At 39.8% G+C, this 21,725-nt stretch overlaps 2 protein-coding genes across 4 annotated transcripts; both read left to right on the top strand.

The window, feature by feature from the left end:
* Positions 1–3,060: 3,060 nt before the first annotated feature.
* Positions 3,061–4,530, top strand: LOC134227565 (uncharacterized). Of its 3 annotated transcripts, XM_062709153.1 has the most exons (3): positions 3,061–3,164; positions 3,236–3,399; positions 3,472–4,530. In XM_062709153.1, exons 1-3 carry the CDS (start codon positions 3,064–3,066, stop codon positions 4,458–4,460), a joined length of 1,254 nt encoding a protein of 417 aa, XP_062565137.1. In that variant the 5' UTR covers positions 3,061–3,063; the 3' UTR covers positions 4,461–4,530. The 3 variants fall into 3 exon arrangements, with proteins under 3 accessions (XP_062565137.1, XP_062565136.1, XP_062565138.1); XM_062709152.1 differs by having other exon boundaries at positions 3,236–4,530; XM_062709154.1 differs by having other exon boundaries at positions 3,089–3,164; positions 3,246–4,530.
* Positions 4,531–7,840: 3,310 nt separating this feature from the next.
* On the top strand, positions 7,841–8,485 carry LOC134222379 (uncharacterized). The gene is made up of 2 exons (XM_062701534.1): positions 7,841–8,094; positions 8,186–8,485. The coding sequence occupies exons 1-2, from the start codon at positions 7,894–7,896 to the stop codon at positions 8,483–8,485; spliced, it is 501 nt and encodes a 166-aa protein (XP_062557518.1). The 5' UTR covers positions 7,841–7,893.
* Positions 8,486–21,725: the final 13,240 nt, after the last annotated feature.

The following is a 21,725-nucleotide window of genomic DNA, read 5'->3' as shown; positions in this document are numbered from 1 at the left end:
ATTCATCGAGACTACGACGTAGGTCCTGTACTTTTGATTTCATATTTGGCTGAAAGCCTAATGTACATGGGTAGTGCTGCCAACAATTTTCTATTATGAAATTATTTCTCCTGTTTCAAACTTTTGGAATAGTGGAAAATTTTAGTATGAATGGCGAGTGTGTATGGAAAATATTTATTTGGAAGACATTACTTTTATTACGCTAGCGAAAAATAATTGAAAAACCTACTTTTATTGACTGCATGATGTATTATCAGATGTGTAACATAAGATTATTTCAGTTCAAACCGCCAGTTTGGCAACGCGTTTTTCGACTATAAACAAGGCGACGAAGAAAATAAATTTCAAACGCTCTAAAGTTTGAAAAAAACAGATCATTTGAACGCCTTCCGGTAGATATTTTACAATAATTTTTCACTTGAGTAATAATAATAAACATTGCTTTCATTTAGTGCGCAGTGAGAAATTTATGTGAAAAAGTGCGGTGAAAATCAGTGAATTACGTTGATTTTGATGACGGTGTTGCGCGTCTTCTACAGCAGTGAACGAACTGGATTTTCCTTCGTCGCACGGGTAACGTAGGAAATTGTGCAAAAAGTCACAGTCGCAAAGTTAAATTTAACTGTATTTCAAGTAAGTAACACCGGAATGTAATTTAAATGAATGCAGATCGTAGTGTACACTTTTTTCTATCTCGCCAGATGATTAGTTTATTATGTTAGTTTACGATTCGCGAGTATTTAGTGATTTAGAATTTGATATGACGGATACTAGCGCAATGGACGAATTAGCGTATAACCCTATTTCTCGGGTACTTATTCAAAAGGACGTATGTGATTTTGTGAATAAAGATTCAAACGGTTTTTTCTACAATCTGATAGCACTCCCACGCAAACCATTGCCGCAGACAGGTATGGGGAGGCTTCGGCTACCTGTTCATTGTGTTAGTTTGCGTGGGAGTGCCATCAAAATGGACAAATCGACGTTTGAATTTTTGTTTACAAAATCACATACGTCCTTTTGAATAAGTACCCGAGATTTATATAAAAAGAAAATAACGCTTGCAGCTAACACTAATTGTTTTCACCATATCTCCACAGATGTTCTCCAATAGCGTTCCGATGACCTTAGGAACAATTCTAGTCCAGACAATCCACAATCGAAAGACTAACAACATATAAGTCTTCTATTGTCTTGTTGTTGGATTATTATTGGAAATTATTGCAAATGTTGATGTGAATGATCATTTGCGTTGTTTCTGTAGAATATGAAGCGTTTGAGGTTGAAAGAATTATGCATGTTATTTTTTTTACACCGTATATGTCCCGATTTTTTAAAATAAAAGCTTATGATATGTTATGTAACCGCTGCTTAATTAAGCGTGAACTTATAGGACATTGGTTTATAATAATTAGATGTGTATCAACAGTGATTTTGAATCTGAAGAGGGTGGTTCAAATCATGTATGTACGTAAATTGTTCAGATAAGCACCCAATAGCGCAAACTATAAACGGCGAGTTTGCGATGGGCAGATGAGTGTACGATGGAAAAACAATAGGAATCAGGCGAATTAGGAATTAGGCGATCTAGAAATTGTTGAAAACTTGACACTTTCTTATTTGAAGAGCGCAATTCCGAATAAGTGATTGGGATTCATCGAGACTACGACGTAGGTCCTGTACTTTTGATTTCATATTTTGATTTTTGGAAGAGAAAGGTATTGGTGATGCCATCGGGAAGCACACTGAGGATACTGGTCGTAAGAACATCATACGTTTCTCCTTTGAAATTTCGCCACAAGAAAATGTATTGATTTTCATACGATTCTCTAATAGAATGCATTTCATACGACAATCTTATGAAATATTTTCAGTTTGTTAAAAAAAGTGTAACCCGGGTTCGAACCATGGGCGTCGTGATTAGGAGGCGTGCGTTCACACCATACGCCCACCGACGCTTCGAGAAACTGTCTCGTTGGATATTCAATAAAGAGTTAGAATTGATCGAAAAAAGAACCTACGATTTTCATAGTTCAATTCGTATGAAACATTCTCATAAGTTTGGTCGTATGAAAATCTTACGGCCAGTATCCTCAGTGCAAGAGTACCGACAGACGAAATCTTTGCCCGCCTGCTTCCACAGTACCAGGTCTCCACCATTGTCAAACGGACAAATTCTCCTCCATCGTCTATTTACGCCGTCGGGTCTATTTCTCGCCTTCACCAATGCTATCCGATCAAACCTCCACCATTCTACTAAGCTCAACAAGACCACTGCGAAATCCAGTGTTTGCTATTCGCCATGTGCCGACCTCATACGAGTTGTAGTTTTTGAAGTCTCCTCAGGTCTACTGCCCACGGTGGTAACTCCCGTGGTACATCATCTCCGCCGATTACGAATTCTCCTTTTTTTTCGCCACTATCTAACGCCTTTAGCGTCACCAGCAAACTCGCTAAGCGCCATGCCCGGAAGCGCCAATTTGCAACGACTACATAAGCTATCGCCTTCAAAAACCACCCACCCCAAAAACTGCGTTCGATGGGCAAATCGTCCGCCTTCCACCTAAAACATACACTACTAAAAATCCACACATATTTATTGGCAAAAATCCATATATTTAACTTATGATGTATATCAGCGCACACATAACCATTCTCCACGCGAACTACTAATAAAATATATATCCAAATAAACTTTATGTGTGGTCTCGAATAAGCAATTATTTAATATATGTGTGGTTCTATATCGATTATATTAGGGTGGAGCTATTGCAAAAATTTATAACGGCTACACATATATCTTATATAGATATTTTTGGCAGTGTAGAAATGTTGGATATATGTATTTGTCGAATCAAGAAATAGTTGTAATATTGTTGTTACGAGAATTGAATTATATAGCAGATTGCTTTCAAATATAAATTTTCAGTGCACTTCAGGTATCACACTATTTTTCTGTGCATTCCTGGTTGCTGAATTAATTTTGATTAAATCTTCAATAAATAAACTTTTTGTACCACATTTATTTAATTTTCCGTGTAACTGGCAACCTTGCTCAAATTTATGATGTCAATAAGAAGAAGAAACAAAACAACAACAATACCGTTTCTCATCGCCCGCAATAAACAGCAACTGCAGTTTCATTGTTTTGGATCGTTTTGCAGGTAAATTTGAGTAAAATTGAGAAAAAATACTTGATATTTCGTTTATTATTGATGATTCTTCTATCTTTTAGCATGATGGAGGATGGAGAAGGCTACACTGACCGAGACACCGGTAGCAGCTATGAGGAATCGGTGCATCAAGCTGAAAATGGTGTGGCTTTGGAGGATTCCGACAAATATATAATCGAAGCACTTGACGATGATCCTGAGGAATACGTGCATCAAAACGAAAATGGTGTGGATTTGGAGGATTATGAGAAATACACAATTGAAGCGCTTGACGATGCTCCCATGGTTAATCCTTTAGATGACGATGACGAGACAGATGGTCCTAGTCTCAGAGACGACGTAAACGATGAGCAGACGAATCATGATGCTAAGCGCAGTCGAAAAAACAACTTGTCCCTATCCGCCTCCTTCTTCAAGCGTCGATTTGTTGGCGAAACATCCGGCAGCCTCATAGCATCGCAAACTATTTCGGGTGATTCAGTCGACGAAATATTGAGGAGCCTATGGACTATTGTAAAACCGATGATATGCCGTGAAGTAATCTTTGTTATGGAGAAAGGAAACCAAATACCAACATGGGGCGAAAGCGACACGACCTACGACGATATGGGAAAATTCATATATATGCAAAACCATCAAAATCGAAGACGTGTCGATATCAGCCAGATTAGTAGTAAGCTTCTTATTAGCTGGCGAGGAAAAGTTATTCGGGTTCATGTGCATATTTATTCTACGGCTGTATTCTGCAAACAACTGTGGGATTTGGTGGACAAGCAGTTGGTGAAATTTCATCAAACGGACCGAGCAGGTGCGCCCAGTAATCAGTCCCTGTCTCAACTGGCAGATGAGCTTCGAGAACTTCATGGCAAACATTTCACTGGACACGCAAGCTCGTGGAAACTGTGGGCAAATTACATCCACACCACACCCGCGCATGAACGAGAGCGAAAAAAAACTGAGCTACCTCCACTTTCCATAATAAAGTTCTTTCGATCTGTTCCTACTTCGGAAGCTGTACAGCTTGAATGCTCTCGCCAGGGATTGTCTGTTGCTACTACCATCAACGATGCGTTTGCTGCAGAGCTTTCGACATTGGAGGAAGAAGCGGATCAAATCATATCTCTAGGACAGCGATTGAAGCACCGTATCAGCGCACTGCGAACACGATCGTCCATCAACTCAAGCCTAGTTTCAGCGTTCCAGGAGGCTCACAGACCAGAAGAAAACGAAATAAGTTGTTCTCTTGTAGATAACATTTCGGATATGGTTGATGTGGATCACATGTAACAGTGAAAAGTTAATCTATGATGATTTTGTACCTGAAGGGTTATATTCCAATAAAGTTAAGTAAATAGTATATATTGATTATTTTGTTTCAAATCCAAATAAAATCCTCTTATTCGTTACGAACCTGATTCTCATTTTGGGTCATTCCAATCGACGGATCGAAGACACCGCCTGGTAAATAGCCACAATGTTTATAAATGTTACTGCAATTGTACTTTTCGAGAGCCATGAATGTTTCAAGAGCTAATAAAGAAAGTTTTTCGTTCTTATTTTCAACGTAAGCTTTTCTAATTCGCGATTTTGTCATTCCAAATACCAATTCCACGGGATTGAAGAATGGGCAATACGGTGGCAAAAACACTGGAAGAATTCCAATTGAGCGGAGATAAAGAATTATATTGGGGTCACAGTGGATCCGTGCCCCGTCCATAATCCACACCGAATTGTACCCTGGATATCGCTGTACTTTACTGTACTTCCTCTGATTTTAATCCGGAACTGCTGGTAGAAAAAGTCTCTGCATTCCTCGAGGTAAAGAACTGGCTTTTCTTGGTATAAAGCCATGATCCATTGTCTATGTTTCGCGCTGAACTTCCGGAATACTTGTTCCCGCTGCTTAAGGTGCCCTCAGACGTTGCAAGCAAATCACTCGCAACGAGCATTTTGCTCGCAGAAAGTGACAACTGTCAAAAATTTGCCTGTCTGACTACACTGAAAGTGATTGCATGCAAACAAATGACAATTCGAAACGAAATTGCGCTTGCTAGTGCAGCACTAGCAAATTTTTAGCTCGCAAAAGTAAAAACTTTTTCATGTGGCAGTATTGCACTGCAAAAATAGCAATGAAATTAGATTTTGTGGCCGAAAAACAAGTTTTTCGTTTTTGTTTATATTTGCATGAGAGTAAATCTGTCATTTGCTTAAAGTAAAAAACTGCCACGTGTGACTGCAATTGCGAGTGCTCTCAGAAATCATTCGCTCGCACGAGTGATTTGCTTGCAACGTCTGACGGAGCCTGATGACAGTAAACCGTTTGCTTCGTAGGATTCAATCCAACTTCCGATGGTCGATTTGCTCTTTCGGTAGATAACCGCAAGCTGGGTCCGATTTATCCCAAGGAAATAGTAGTCGTAGAGGCAATGGTATTTTGTGTTCGTGCTGGCATGCTTATGCTCAACATTCTGCAGAATTACGTTGTCCATTATTCGGTGTCGAAAGAGGATTTCAACTTGTAATATAATATTTATATATATTTTTTTATAATACGGGGAACTGAAAACAGAATTGAAAATCACAACCGATGAAAAATATTTATAAATAAACAACAGAGATGAACCAGACCATCAACCAGCAGCTGTTTGATTTTGACAGTTCTCGATGTCAAAATTCTGGCAGATCAAAGCGTCACACTTTTGATCACACTTTTGTTCTGTCACGTTTTCAAACTGTGCAGTTCGATTTGGTGGGAACAGCGCAATACTCCATTTATGCCTGCTCAAGTAACATTAAATCTCGGGTACTTATTCAAAAGGACGTATGTGATTTTGTAAACAAAGATTCAAACTTCGATTTGCCCAATCTAATGTCACTCCCACGCAAAGCAACACCACCAACAGGTAGCCGAAGGCTTCCCCTAACTTGTCATTCAGATTGGACAAATCGACGTTTGAATCTTTGTTTACAAAATCATATAGGGTAAAGTGCCCAATAGTGGACCCTCAACCAATAGTGGACCCTCCAGCCATTTTTTCATTATTACAGCACAATGGAAACATTTTGCTATGAAATTCCATCGGGAGAACCTACCTTACAGTCCTATGATTTGATTACATGCATTGAAAATGCTTTGGAAAGTAAAATTAAATGATTTTTTACAATTCTATAAAAAATAAACACGAGAGTGTCCATTATAGGAATATTTTGGGGGGTCCATAATAGGGAAGAAGAACGTCCCGAAACGAAACATGAAAATCAAATGAAGTGTCGACTATAGGGAAGCAATTTCCTATTATGGACCCCCAGGGGGTCTACTATAGGGCAAATTCAGTCCGACTTTAAAATGTTAATTTCGAAGAATAACGTCGAGTATTTGAGTGTTCTATGTATGTATCGTGAAGAGGAGATGCAGAGCTTGATATTAGATATCACGCAAAATTAATATTTTGCAAATTTCCACTCATTATGCCCGGAAGAGCAAAATTTCGCTACTAGGGGGTCCACTATTGGGCATTTTACCCTACGTCCTTTTGAATAAGTACCCGAGAAATAAACAAAGCGAAAACAGTTGCTAAGATACGCATACGACCACCATCGGAAAAAGTTCAGCGTCGGAAACAGTTCGGCGTCGGAAGCAGTTACTGTCAGATTTATTTATAGCAGCCGCCATTATGGCTAACGTGGAAAGCTGGATAGGTATACGTTTTTGTATAAATCCCAATCAGCTCTGAGGCAGAAGTTTAAAACCATTTTGGTCCTCAGGACCTTTTGTTCGATTGCGTAATCTGCTAGATAAGCGCAGCACGATCGACCGAGTCAACGTCCGCGTTGGAGCTCGGTCTAATCACCAAGGACAATTCCGGCACCTTTCCGCTGAAGAGAACCCTTCTCGACGTGGCCAATACGGTCTCGTTCGAGGTCCGTCGATTGCGTTAACGAAGGGTGCGCCGAAGCTACGATTGATAGCATCCCAGTGAGTGGCAAGCCGCCATCTCGACCGATCAAGGTAACCCGTGATCCCGCAATTGCCCTGAGCCAATCAAACCACCAAACCGCCATCTCTGCCAAAGCTACCAGACCTTCCGATACAGCGACAAAACCGCCATCTTCCTACCAAGTCGCCGTCGACAACCAACTCATCTGCAGCTGCGAGCGCTCGCCATCGTCGTCAAGTAAAACCACCATGATTTTGAAAATGTATCATCGGCGCGTGCTTACTCGCAATCTATGTACATGCTGATACATTTACAGCTACATCAAACAACTGAGAACCGAAATACGCCGATCCAAAGTTACGAGGTGATAATGCTAGAAAGAGACAAAAGATAGGAAAAATAATACGGTGTGTAGTGCTCCCCACCTTAAGATTAACTGCTAAGCTAGCAGCTATACACTATTCACTCGAGCAAATCGCATCCCTAGCTCCTGACCACTTTTTCATCTTCACCGACAGTCTAAGCATTGACGAATACATAGACGGAGGGGTGGCCATTTTTCCGGGCACCACTATATACCCCTGGGGAGTGACGGATTACAATTATTACAATCACTCGACCATTGAGAAGCCCCTCAATTCGAACCATGAAAACAAAAATGAAAATGACAACTGTTGTCAAACTGACGTGCACGTCAGATTGACAACAGTTGTCATTTTCATTTTTGTTTTCATCTGAAAACCGATCGCACATCGAGTCCAACGGTTGTTCTCGTTTCCGATATGGAATCGCTCCAACAGCAGCACCAGCACCATTTATCGGGAAGTGAGGTTGCCGGTACACGCACCGGAGGTGCTAGTGCTCCTATCACAACGATCACCACGACCAGCACCACCAGCTCCACCGCCGCAGTGCTACTTGCCGACTTGAGTTCAATTCGCATAAAAGGCGACGAATTGTCGCGGTCTGCTTCATCTCCTTTGGTAAGTTGTAACATTTCCTGAATTAAAATTTACCTCTGTTTTGTACTTAAATGCCAATATTTACAGTGAATTGATCTATCTTCTCATACAGATGAGCAGCCGATCGAAAGAAATACCCGGCCTGGACAGCCAACGGTCTAGCCACTGTCCGGTGGTACGGGAGGGTCCCGCGCTGGGTTGCAATTTCTGCTGGAACACAAGGAGGATACTGCGACGGAAAACCAAGTACCACTGTCCCGAGTGCCAGACGAACTTGTGCATTGCGCCCTGCTTCCAGGAGTATCACGAACGCCAATCGGCGGAGAACCCTGCCCCACCAGCAACGACAGCGGAAGCGGTTGTGTGTATGGTGTGGTGGATTGTACGCAAAAGTGGATCTCCGATTTGTTGAGAATCTTTACTTTTGCGGAATTGTGTCATTCTCTTTTTTATGGGTAAGAATAGAACACTCATTCAGACTATTGCTAGGAAGAAACATGTTTTGTAACGCTGCCTCCGGCTTGGATCGCTCCCCGATCACGCTCGTCTACTCAGATTTACCTGGACCGTTTTACTGTATTCGGATTTTCTTTGAAATAATCAAACCAAGAGGCGGAAAAAGTATACAATTATTAACGAAGATGTTTTACAAATCAAATTCGGTGAAAAACACACAAATCTGATAGAAGGCGACGATGATCGTAATCCCTTTGTCGGCGGAGTGACCGCTTGGAGGTTCAGGTCATATTTGTGAAAGTTTTCCCGTACAATATAAAATATTTGGACCGGCACCGGAAGTCGAACCCAGCCACCCTCAGCATGGTCTTGCTTTGTAGCCGCGAGTCTTACCGCACGGCTAAGGAGGGCCCTTAATTATTACGAATACATATCTTAAGATCACTTAAAAATGAACTTTTAATAGGATATCCGGAAATCCACATAATACATCAATCGACTCAGCTCGATAAATTAATTGATTGGTTTGTTGCCTAATTGATTACTAAGTTGCTTGATTGCTTTATTAGTTGGTTGGTTGCTTGATTGATCGTAGCTTGCTTGAATGGTAGAATGGTGAGTTCCTTGATTGGTTGACTGGTTGGTTGCTTGATTTGTTAGTTAATTAATGGGTTGGCTGCTTGATTAGTTGGTTGCTTAATTGGTGGGTTATTTGGTTGGTCGGCTTGTTAGTTGATTAGTTGTTTTGTTGGTTGCTTGAATGGTTGATTGGTTAATTGGTTGGTTGATTGATTGATTTGTTAGTTGGTGAAATGATTATTTGCTTGATAAGTTAGTTGGTTGATTGATAGCTTGTTTGATTCGTTAGTTGCTTGATTGGTTAATGGTTGCTTGATTGATTGGAAGTGGTCTTGAATGATTTTTTGCTTGATTGGTTAGTTGTTTGATTGGTTGGTTGCCTAATTGGTTGGTTAGTTGCTTGATTGGTTAGTTGTTTGATTGGTTGGTTGCCTAATTGGTTGGTTAGTTGCTTGATAGGTTAATTGGTTGCTTGATTAATTTTTAATTGATTGGTAGCTTGCTTGAATGGTTGAATGATTGGTTGCTTGGTTGATTCGTAAGATGCTTGATAGGATGGTTGCCTAATTTAGTTTATTGGTAGCTTGCTTGAATGGTTGATTGATTGTTTTGTTGGTTGCTTGAATGGTTTTTATGTTGGTTGCTTGAAAAGTTGATTGGGTTACTTGATTGATTGGTAGGTTGTTTGATTAGTTTGTTGCTTCATAGGTTGGTTGATAGGCTGGTGGATTGGTAGGTTGCTTGATTGGCCAATTAGTTGATTGGTAGGTTGTTTGAATGGTTGAATAATTGAGTGGTTGGTTGCTTGATTTGTTGGTTGGTTGGTAGCTCGCTTGAACGCCTAATTGGTTTATTGGTTGCTTAATTAATTGGTAGCTTGCTCAAATAGTTGATTTATTGGTTGCTTGATTTTTTGGTCTGCTGGTTAGTTGATTATTTGTTTTTGGTTGCTTGATTGGTTGATTAGTTGGTTGGTTGATTGATTGATTAGTTGATTTGTTAGTTGGTTAAATGTTTAATTGCTTGATTGGTTGGAAGTTGATTGGTAGCTTGCTTGAATGGTTGATTGGTTGATTGGTAGATTGGTTAATGGTTGCATGATTAATTGGAAGTGGGTTAGAATGATTGTTTGTTTGATTGATTAGTTGGTTACTTGATTCGTTTGTTGTTTGGTTGATTTGCTGGTTAATTAGTTGCTTGATTGGATAATTGGTTACTTTATTGATTGGTTGCTTGATTGGTAACTTGCTTGAATGGTTGGTTGCTTGATTGGTTTATTGGTTGATTAGTTCACTGGTATCTTGCTTGCTTGCTTGATTGGTTTGTTACTTGATTGATTTGTTGGTTGCTTAGTTGGGGGGTTGGTAGATTGATTAGTTGCTTGATTGGTTAATTGTTTGCTTGATTGATTGGAAGTGGGAAGTGGAAGTCGAGACAATTCCCAATCCGAAAATTGCCTAGACTGGCACCGGGAATTGAACCCAGCCACCCTCAGCATGGTCTTGCTTTGTAGCCGCGCCTCCTACCGCACGGCTAAGGAGGGCCCCTGCTCGATTTGTTAGTTGGCTGAATGGTTGGTTACTTGATTGGTAGTTGCTTGGTAGGTTGGTTGCCTAATTGGTTTATTGGTTGGTTAGTTCTTTGGTAGCTTGCCTAAATGATTGATTGGTTGGTTGATTGGTTTGTTGCTTGATTGATTGGATGGTTGCTTAATTGATGGGTTGGTTGATTGATTAGTTGCTTGATTGGTTAATTGGTTGCTTGAGTGATTGGAAGTGGGCTTGAATGGTTGGTTGCTCGATAGGTTAGTTGCTTATTTGGTTGCTTGTGTAGTTGATTAGTAGTTTTATTGATTGCTTGAATGGTGAATTGATTGATTCTTTGATTGGTTGATTAGTTGGTTGGTTCATTGATTGCTTGGTTGATTGGTAGCTAGCTCACTAATAACTGTGGAAGTGCTTAATGAACATTAAGCTGCGAGGCGGCTCTGTCCCAGTGTGGGGTGCAATGCCAATAAGAAGAAGAAGGTATTGATTACCAAAGTTTCATGGTTTGCTAAGAACGGAATTTCAGTTCAATGTCTGAAAGCAGTTACGGTTTTACCTAGTCATTCGATAATAAATAGAAACCGGAAGCAGCCGTTGATCGTCGCAAACCTAAAAATATGGTGGCATACTCCGACGGCCTTGTGTTGGAACCAATAAAGGGGTTCAGGAATACAACATTTGCTTTATTACGACTACCGATGCAGAAGATTATGAGAACGCCGGCGCTCAGATCCTCCAAAGAAGCAAAATGGGAATATTGTCTCGCCAAATTCGGAAACTCGTCGAGAGCAGAAAATTAGTGAAACAGCTAATGGAAACAATATTCGCCAGATGCGCTCAATTTTTCATTTTTCATTGATTATATTTACGGAGATACATTTGCATGACTTGGTGACTCGCATTGCTGCCCACACTACCGTAAATATGTAATAAATTACCGTAATGATTACGAATACATACCTATTTTAAGATCACTTCAAAACGAACTTTTGTTGAGAGGCCCGAAGATCCATATTGTTACACATCAATCGACTCAGCTAAGTTGCTTGGTTGATTGATTGGTATGGTAGCTTGCTTGAATGGTTGAATGGCTGGTTGCTTGAGTGGTTGACTGGTTGATTGATTGGTTGTGGTTACTTAGTTGATTGGTTGATTAGTTGGTCGGCTGGTTAGTTGATAAGTTGTTTTGTTGATTGCTTGATTGGTTGATTAGTTGGTTGGTTGCTTGATTGCTTGGTAGATTGATAGCTTGTTTGACTGGTTGGTTACTTGATTGTTTGGTTGATTATTTGGTTGGCTGCTGCTTGATTTGTAAGTTGGTAGTATGGCATGGTTGATTGGTTGGTTGCTTGACAGGCTGATTGATTGGTTAGTCGGCTGGTTAGTTGATTATTTGTTTTGTTGGTTGCTTGGTTGATTAGTTAATAAGTTGATTGGTACCTTACTTGAATGGTTGGTTGCTTGATTAGGATTTATTTTTAAATTCTGCTCAAGCTTTTCACGGTGAAATAAAAGACAAATTGTTGTTCTCCATATAAGTAAAATCAAAATTGATCATGTAGATAAGTTTTGAATCAATTAAACTCATTAGTCATATTTAATGAATATTCCCGATTAAAGTTGCATATTGAAGAAAGCTGAATTTGGATGTTTTATGATGTTAAGCTTTTTTAGATTTGACCGTTGCTCGGCGTTGGTGTTGGCTACGCTAAACATGAGCTCTTAGCATAGGCCTGGCTTGACTGGTTGATTGAATGGTAGGTCGGCTGGTTAGTTCATATGTTGTTTTGTTGACTGCTTCAATGGTTGCTTGGTTGATGATTAGTTGGTTGGTTGCTTGATTGCTTGGTTAGTAGCTTGCCTGAATGGCTGATTGCTGGATTAGTTGGTTGGTTGCTTAATTGGTTGATTGTTTGCTTTATTGGTTGATTGAATGGTTGGTCGGCTGGCTAGTTTATTAATTGTTTTGTTGGTTGCTTGAATGGTTGATTGGTTGGTTGCTTATTTGGTTGATTAGCTTGTTGGTTGCTTGATTTGTTAGTTGATTGATTGGTTGGTTATTCGGTTGCTTGATTGGTTGACTGGTTGGTTGGTTGCTTGCTTGATTTGTTAGTTGGTTGAATGGTTATTTGCTTAATTGGTTGATTAGTTGCTTAATTGATTGATTGGAAGGTTATTTGGTTGATTGGTTGCTTGACTGATTGATTGATTGGTTGGTCGGCTTGTTAGTTGTTTTGTTGGTTGCTTGAATGGTTGATTGGTTGGTTGCTTATTTGATTGATTAGCTTGTTGGTTGATTGGTTAATTACTTAGTTGGTTGATTGGTAGCTTGCTTGATTGGTTGGTTGCTGGATTAGTTGATTGATTGATGGTTGGTTACTTATTTGGTTGATTGGTTGCTTCACTTGATTGATTGGTTGTAGTTATTTAGTTGATTGGTTGCTCGTCTCGTTAATTGATAAGTTGTTTAGTTGATTGGTTAATTAGTTGGTTAGTTGCTTGATTGGTTGGTTGCTTGCTTGATTGGTTGGTTGGTTGCTTGATTGCTTGGTTGATTATTTGGTTGATTGCAGCTTGATTTGTTATTTGGTAGTATGGTTGATTGGTTGGTTGCTTGGCAGGTTGATTGATTGGTTAGTAGGCTGGTTAGTTGATTAGTTGTTTTGTTGGCTGCTTGGTTGATTGGTTAATAAGTTGATTGCTGGATTGGTTGGTTATTTAGTTGATTGGTTGTTTGATTGGTTATTGGTTGGTTGCTTGATTGGTTGATTGGCTGGTTGGTTGCTTGATTGCTTGGTTGATTGGTAGCTTGCTTGAATGGTTGGTTGCTTAATTGTTGGTTGGTTGCTTGACTGGTTGATTGGTTGGTTGCTTGTTGGTTAGTAAGCTAGTTAGTTGATTAGTTGTTTTGTTGATTGTTTGATTGGTTAGTTGATTGATTGGTTAGTTATTTGGTTGATAGGTTGGTTGTTTGCTGCTTGATTTGTTAGTTGGTAGAATGGTTGATTGGTTGGTTGCTTCATTGTTGGTTGATTTATTAATTGGTTGGTAATTTGGTTGATTAATTGCTTGACTGGTTGATTGGCTGGTTGGCTGGTTAGTTGATATGTTGGTTTGTTGGTTGCTTGGTTGGTTGATTAGTTGATTCGTTGCTTGATTGATTGGTAGCTTGCTTGAATGGCTGATTGCTGGATTGGTTGGTTGGTAGCTTAATTGGTTGGTTATTTGGTTGATGGGTTGCTTTACCGGTTGGTTGAATGGTTAGTCGGCTGATTGGTTGATTAGTTGTTTTTTTGGTTTCTTGATTGGTTGATTGGTTGTTTGTTGCTTGATTTGTTAGTTGGTAGAACTGTTGATTAGTTGGTTCCTTGATAGTTGGCTGGTTGCTTAATTGGTTGCTTCATTGTTTGTTGGTTGCTTGGTTGGTTATTTAGTTGATTGGTTGCTTGATTGGCTAATCCAGCAATCAGCCATTCAAGCAAGCTACCAATCAATCAAGCAACGAATCAACTAATCAACCAACCAAGCAACCAATAAAACAACATATCAACTAACCAGCCGTTCAGCCAATCAAGCAACCAAATAATCAACCAGTCAAGCAACCAATCAACCAAATTACCAATCAATCAATCAATCAATCAACCAACAAACCAAACCAAATAACTAACCAATCAAGCAACCTAGCAATCAACTTATTAACCAATCAACCAAGCAATCAACAAAACAACTAATCAACTAACCAGCCTACTAACCAACAAGCAACCAACCAATCAACCAGTCAACCAACCAACCAACAATGAAGTAACCAACCAACAATCAAGCAACCAATCAATCAACCATACTTCCAACTGACAAATCAAGCAGCAACCAACCAATCAAGTAAGCTACCAATCAAGCAACCAACCAACTAATTAACCAATTAACTAAACAACTTACCAATTAACGAAACGACCAACCAATCAACTAAATAACCACAACCAATCAATCAAGTAAAGCAACCAATCAACCAAATAAGTAACCAACCACCAATCAATCAACTAATCCAGCAACCAACCAATTAAGCAAGCTACCAATCAACCAACTAACTTATCAACCAACAAGCTAATCAACCAAATAAGCAACCAACCAATCAACCATTCAAGCAACCAATCAACTGAATAATTAACTAGTCAACGATTCCAGCAACCAACCAATCAAGCAACCAACTAATCAGCCATTTAAGCAACCAACAAAACAACTAATCAACTAACCAGCCGACCAACCAATCAATCAACCAGTCAAACAACCAATCAAGCAACCAACCAACCATTCTACAGTTCTACCAACTAACAAATCAAGCAGCAACCAACCAATTAATCATTCTACCAACCAACAATCAATCAACCAACCAATCATGCAACCATTCAACTAAATAACCAATCAATCAACCAACAAACAATGAAGCAACCAAACAACCAACTATCAAGGAACTAACTAATCAACAATTCTACCTACTAACAAATCAAGCAGCATTCAACCAATCAACTAATCAATCAATCAATCAACTAATCAACCAATCAAGAAACCAACAAAACAACTAATCAACCAACCAGCCGACCAACCATTCAATCAAACGGTAAAGCAACCCATCAACCAAATAACCAACCAACTAATCCAGCAATCAGCCATTCAAGTAGGCTACCAATCAATCAAGCAACGAATCGACTAATCAACCAAACAAACAACCAACAAAACAACATGTCAACCAACCAGCTGACCAACCAATCAAGCAAGCAATCAACCAACCAATCAATTATTCTACCATCTAACAAATCAAGCAACAATCAATCAAATAACCAACCATTCAAGCAAACTACAAAACAATCAAGCAACCCACCATTCAAGCAAGCTACCAATCAACCAACCAATCATTCAACCAACCAACTAATCAACCATTCAAGCAACCAACAAAACAACATATAAACTAACGAGCCGACCAACCAATCAATCAATCAGTCAAGCAACCAATCAACCAAATTACCAACCAATCAAGTAATCAATAAACAAAAAAGAAACCAACCAATCAACCATTCTTCCAACTAACAAATCAAGCAGCAACCAACTAACCAAATAACCAACGAATCAATCAACTAACTAATCAAACAACCAACCATTCAAGCAAGCTACCAATCAACTTATTAACCAATCAACCAAGCAACCAACAAAACAATTAATCAACTAACCAGCCGACTAACCAATCAAGCAATCAACCAATCAACCAGTTAAGCAACCAACCAACAATCAAGCAACCAACAATTAATGCAAGCTACCAATCAACCAAGCAATCAAGCAACCAACCATTCTACAAACTAACAAATCGAGCAGCAACCCATAAACCAAATTACTAATCAATCAAACGACCATCCATTCAAGCATGCTACCAATCAACCAACCAACCAATAATCAAGCAACCAACCAACTAATCAATCAATCAAGCAACCAACCAATTAGCCATCCAAGCAACCAACAAAACAACTAATCAACTAACCAGCCGACCAACTAATCAAGTAACCAATCAACCAACCAGTCAAGCAACCTATCAATCAAATAACCAACCAATCAACCAAATAACAAAACAACTAATCAACTAACCAGCCGACCAACAATCAATCAACCAGTCAGGCAACCAACCAACTATCAACCATTCAACAGTTCTACCAACTAACAAATCAAGCAGCAACCAACCAATCAATCAATCATTCTACCAACTAACAAATCAAGCAACCAACCAACTAATTTACCAATCAAGCAATCAACAAAACAACTAATCAACCCATCAAACAACCGACCAACAATCAACCAACTAACTAATTAGGCAATCAATTAATCAACCAACCAATCAAGCAATCAATCAACTGAATAATTAACTAATCAACCATTCCAGCAAGCTACCAATCAACCAATCAAGCAACCCAACAATCAGCCATTCAAGCAACCAACAAAACAACTAATCAACTAACCAGCCGACCAACCAATCAATCAACCAGTCAAACAACCAATCAACCAAATAACCAACCAATCAAGCAACCAACCAACTGTGAAGCAACCAACCATTCAACAGTTCTACCAACTAACAAATCAAGCAGCAACCAACCAATTAATCATTCTATCAACCAACCAACCAATCAAGCAACCAATCAATCAACCAACAAACAATGAAGCAATCAACAAACAATGAGCAAACAACCAACCAGCTATTAAACTGATCCAAAATTATTTATCAGATCGCTCACTGCAGGTAAACTATCAGAATTCTAAATATTTAGGACTTCTGCTAGATCAAAAATTAACTTTTAAAAATCACATTGAAGGCCTTCAAGCCAAATGTAACAAATATATTAAGTGGCCACTTATAAACAGAAAATCAAAACTTTGTCATAAGAACAAACTTTTGATTTACAAATAAATTTTTAGACCAGCCATGTTGTATGCTGTGCCAATATGGACTAGGGTATAACGTCCTATCGTTGTGGTATGCCCTAATGTTGCGATAGTGTTAAAGAAGTCCATTCTGGATATAATACCATTGCAAACAATTGTGGGTACGCTAAAACTCTTCGGATTAACGACTAGAACAGCTTTTGTTTGAAAAAATTCCGTTCAAAACGATGAAAAATCATCATTTTTCGTTAAAAATTTGAATCCTTTGAGCCTATTATTGCGGTAATGCTAAGGTCCTATTGTTGCGGTATCGCTCTCCATAAGAATTACATGCAATACCGCAACAATAGGACTGACCTTCAAAAAATATCGCAACGATAGGCAACTGCGTCCTATTATTGCGGTAGTTTGTTTTATTGTGATAAAAACAAAACAACATAATTTTAGCACAATTGACGTAATATTTACGAAACTATAGTTAACGAGCATCCTATTCAACTACTACAATGTGGAAGTCGACCAACAAGTAATTTTCGAAGAATTTTTGTAATCAATTTTGTTTCGACACGGTGCTTAACCCCTCCATAATAGGTCGTTTTACCCTAGTTGCTGCAATACCAGAAAGAAGGCACTTCAGAGGATTGTTCCTCCTCGGACCACCACGATTACCAGATGGTCTTCCTTCAGTGAGGTTGTGACATGTTCGTTTCAACAATTCTGTCGAAAAATCGCATGACGGGAATGAGTAGAGCACACCGGTTGCTTCCGTTTCTTTATTGAACAAGGAAATAACGCCGGCCGCTTCTTTCTGCTTCAGGTAGGACACGAGATAACGCAGTGGACGCGTCTGAACGCTGGCATCATCCGACGATGCTACCGATGACGTCGATCCCGGCAGGCCGAGGAAGATTGCGTGCGACGATGACGTCGATATGCGCTTCTGCACATCTTCCAACTTGGGTTGATCGAGGCGTAGTCGCTGAATAATACGAAGGTGGTGTTTACCTTCCTCGTCCTTCATCAGGCTGTCCACTATTCCGTTGTCTCCGTCCGTTAGGTGCAACTTGGCGGGGAATAGAGAAATCTTCAAAATCAGCGCCCCTTGTCAGACTGTGGTAGATTTCCGTGCCACTTCTGGTAACGTTCTTGCATTCAATAACATGCCATTCCTACAAGACTGCGTCGCCTCGGTGAACGGGAACGAGATCTATCGATTCCTGGTTCACGTGATCCAGAACGACGTCGTGAATAATATTCGCCATCGGCTCCTGATCGACGCCATTCATCATTGTCCCCGTGGTGCGGTGGGCCATCACGATGAAAACCGCCACGGAAACCATCACGTCCGCGGAACGGTTTTCCACCATAGCCGTACGATGAATTTTCCTCGTATGATGCACCGCCTCCCGGATATTCGTAATCGGGGCCGCGACGATACTCACCGCCTTCCTCAAAACCTCCACTGTTCATCGAGAACGATGGTGCTGTTCCGTTATCAGCAAAATCGATACGAATACGACGATCCGGTGCCCCTAACGGGAATCCACGCATTTCCTTCACAGCAGCCGTAGCAGCATCAATAGAATCGTGCAGAATGTAGGTCTGGGTGTCCCCTTTGTTATATTCATTCCTTTTGATGGCACCAAAACGGTCGAACTCACGCTCCAACTGAGTAACGAAACGAACAAACAACAAACGAACCGAAACGACGTCACAAGGTGAGGGAGAAAAACAAACAAACTGTCAAAACGTCAAGAGGGGGTAAGTCAGCGCTCGTAAAATATTTATGTAATTCGTCACCCACGAGGGGTATTTTCTTCAAAATGAAGAAGAAGACATGGTGCCCGATTTTCTGATGGTTTTGTACCGGACATTTCGGTCTATGTATTCGTCAATGGTCTAAGTTCCTTGGAGGCTGTACGGTCAATGAAACAGGTTAAGCACTCGGCGTATCTTCTAAACGGGATAAGAAAAGCTTTGAGTGCTTTATCACAAATGGTCTTTCACAATTACCATGATTCGGGTCGCTTCTCATTCATGGATCCCGAGAAATGAGAAAGCGGACTCTTTGGCTAAGGTGGTTGGAAGGTGATATTTATGATAGGAAAATCACCTTCGATGATTTTTTTCACATTAGTTCGTCAGGAAACCTTGAACAGCTGGCAAAAGAAATGGACAAATGGGAAGTTGGGTAGATGGCTTTATTCAATTCGAAGCGTCCATGGTTAAAAAAATTGAATATGGGACAAGACTTCATTGGAATCATGTGGAGGGGAAACGTAGTGTGCCGCGCGCGACGGATGTCAAAATTTTTCATCGTCTGTTTTTTTTTCTATTTTTCTATTCTGAAGACTCTCAGAAATTTCTAATAAACGCCAATTGGTATACGCGCGATATTTTAAGTTAGTTAATAAAATATAGGTTTGAAGGTGTGCGTTAGTGATTGTGGCTTTAGTGGAAATTTGTGTGCCGCGGGCGCAACACGGATTGAGTGTGGAGTACAGATCCAAAGCTCCTCCCAACCAGATTATTTCCAGCTTATTGATCACCGTAGATGCGCAGTTCTACAAAAGTGGATAAAATTGGTGAGATTGTTTCAATATGGATTTACTACTTTTCAATTGTAATGAATTTTGAGGTGTATTGATACGATTGTAATTTCAAAACTAAATACGCGCTGGATTGGAGAGTCCGGAAGTTTGTTTATGGGTCCATTATCCATTTGATAATGGTAGCATAAACAGGCAGGGCTCATTGTAAGCAAAAGTGACCTCGGACTGGTCATGAAATACCAGGCAGTCTGAAACGGGTCACTGGAGCTGCAATTGAGCTAACACTTTCTAACTCTCTGGATTAAATCTGACTGTAAGTAAAACAGACAGTTTTCTTCCATAACATCACTGCCAGACAGTGCAGTGGAGGTTAGTTTGGACACACACACAGACTTCATTGGAATCATGTGTCGTCTAATGTCCAATCACTACACTTTAAATGCACATCTTTTAAATGTGGGACTCTCGCAAGGAAATCTCTGTTTGCGGCGAGGATTATCAGGACATCGATCATTTCGTGTGGGCGTGCGAGGAGCATCGTGGCCCCAGATCTGCGCTAAATGAACATCTCCGGGTCCGAGGAAAAGAACCAAAGCCTATTAGGGAAGTGTTGTCAGGTCTTGATTTCGAATACTTGTTCCTGTAAGACTGTAATCATAGTCTACCCACAGAGAAACAGACGTCTCACTTAGAACAAAATGCAATCCAAATTATCGTCATGAAACCATTCTCGCCCAATGCTAAATTTCATGTGTGTGGTCAATCGGCTACCAGATGGCGATAGCGCGCAAACTTCAAATATAAGTAAAATTGATGGAAGCGCTATCGGTGGCCGATTGAACAAAAAATTGAATCCACCGTTGAAAAGAAGAACGATGGAACATGTGTTAAGTAAGACGTCTGTTTCTCTGTGGTCTACCCATCCCCTTGTCTGTCATACGAATGTCTTCCTCTTGTTGTGCATTTCAATGGCTTTCGTTAATCCCTTCCGTATGTCTTCCTCTCGTTGTTTTCTCCCAAGAAAAAGTTTGTTTGTCCCGTTTCATATGTGAAACATCGCGAAGAATGTCAACTTTGTGAACATCGTAATTACTTAAATAGGGTAAATCACTACTTGGGCCTATGGACCTCATTCCCGGCTCACTGCACAGAAAACTAATGATTTATACTGTTTGGTAGCCGTAGGTTTATGATTGATAATTTTAAAAAAGTCTCCTATTTATCGCGCACAATACTCAATATTTTTCAACCATTTATTTCACTCCTAATCGATCCAATTATAGAAAATAAAAATGTAGATTTCAAACTTTTGCTCTTCGTTGCAACACCACTGAGCCGGAGTGATTCTTTCCACTTTTACAAAACGGTATCATCAAATAAACACCTACCTGAAAATCGTCACAGTGCTCGATACAACCATTGCTTCAGGCTGTTTATCACCACACAATAATGCTAAAATCACGCACTTCAATCTTTTCTAATTGTTCGTATCACTAGATCTTATATAAACATATTAGAATACATTTAAAAATGTATCCTCAAACCGAATAAAAAATCACCTCGGCCCAAGAACTTCTAGCTGTACAGTGCTGCCAAAAGGCCATGAGTCTTATTTTAGTATGAAGATAATCCTTCATCGTTAATAAGAAAACTGTCTAAAACGTTGACGCTTTTATGTTATTTATAATTATCACAATTTCAAAGACTACAAACAATATTTTTTCAAGTAGGGGAACTGTTCCGATCTCCATCTCACTGTACATATATATACATCATCGCTAAACAAAGAAATACGGCACCAAATTCGTCGCTTCTTTTTGTCAACACGCGTGCTCACTGCTGAAAAAAAATCACAAAAATAATAAACAAACCAAATTCCTTTCCATTGCTTTGTTTTTGATGGGATGGAAATAGGAGCTATGAGATTAAGTGGCGAACCGTTCCCCTATTTGGAAGGAATTTGAATGAGTGCATTGCATATATCTTCTCAACCAAATCAAAATTATTATGAATAATACCATCTGGTATCACGTTATCGTGGAACGTGCATATTTTTGTTTACGTCGCATTTTCTACCGTCCCTAGAGAGAGAATGAGA

This window comes from Armigeres subalbatus, chromosome 3 (assembly GCF_024139115.2).
Source record: "Armigeres subalbatus isolate Guangzhou_Male chromosome 3, GZ_Asu_2, whole genome shotgun sequence".
Taxonomy (NCBI): Eukaryota; Metazoa; Arthropoda; class Insecta; order Diptera; family Culicidae; genus Armigeres; species Armigeres subalbatus.
This window is presented reverse-complemented; position numbering and strand designations above follow the sequence as displayed.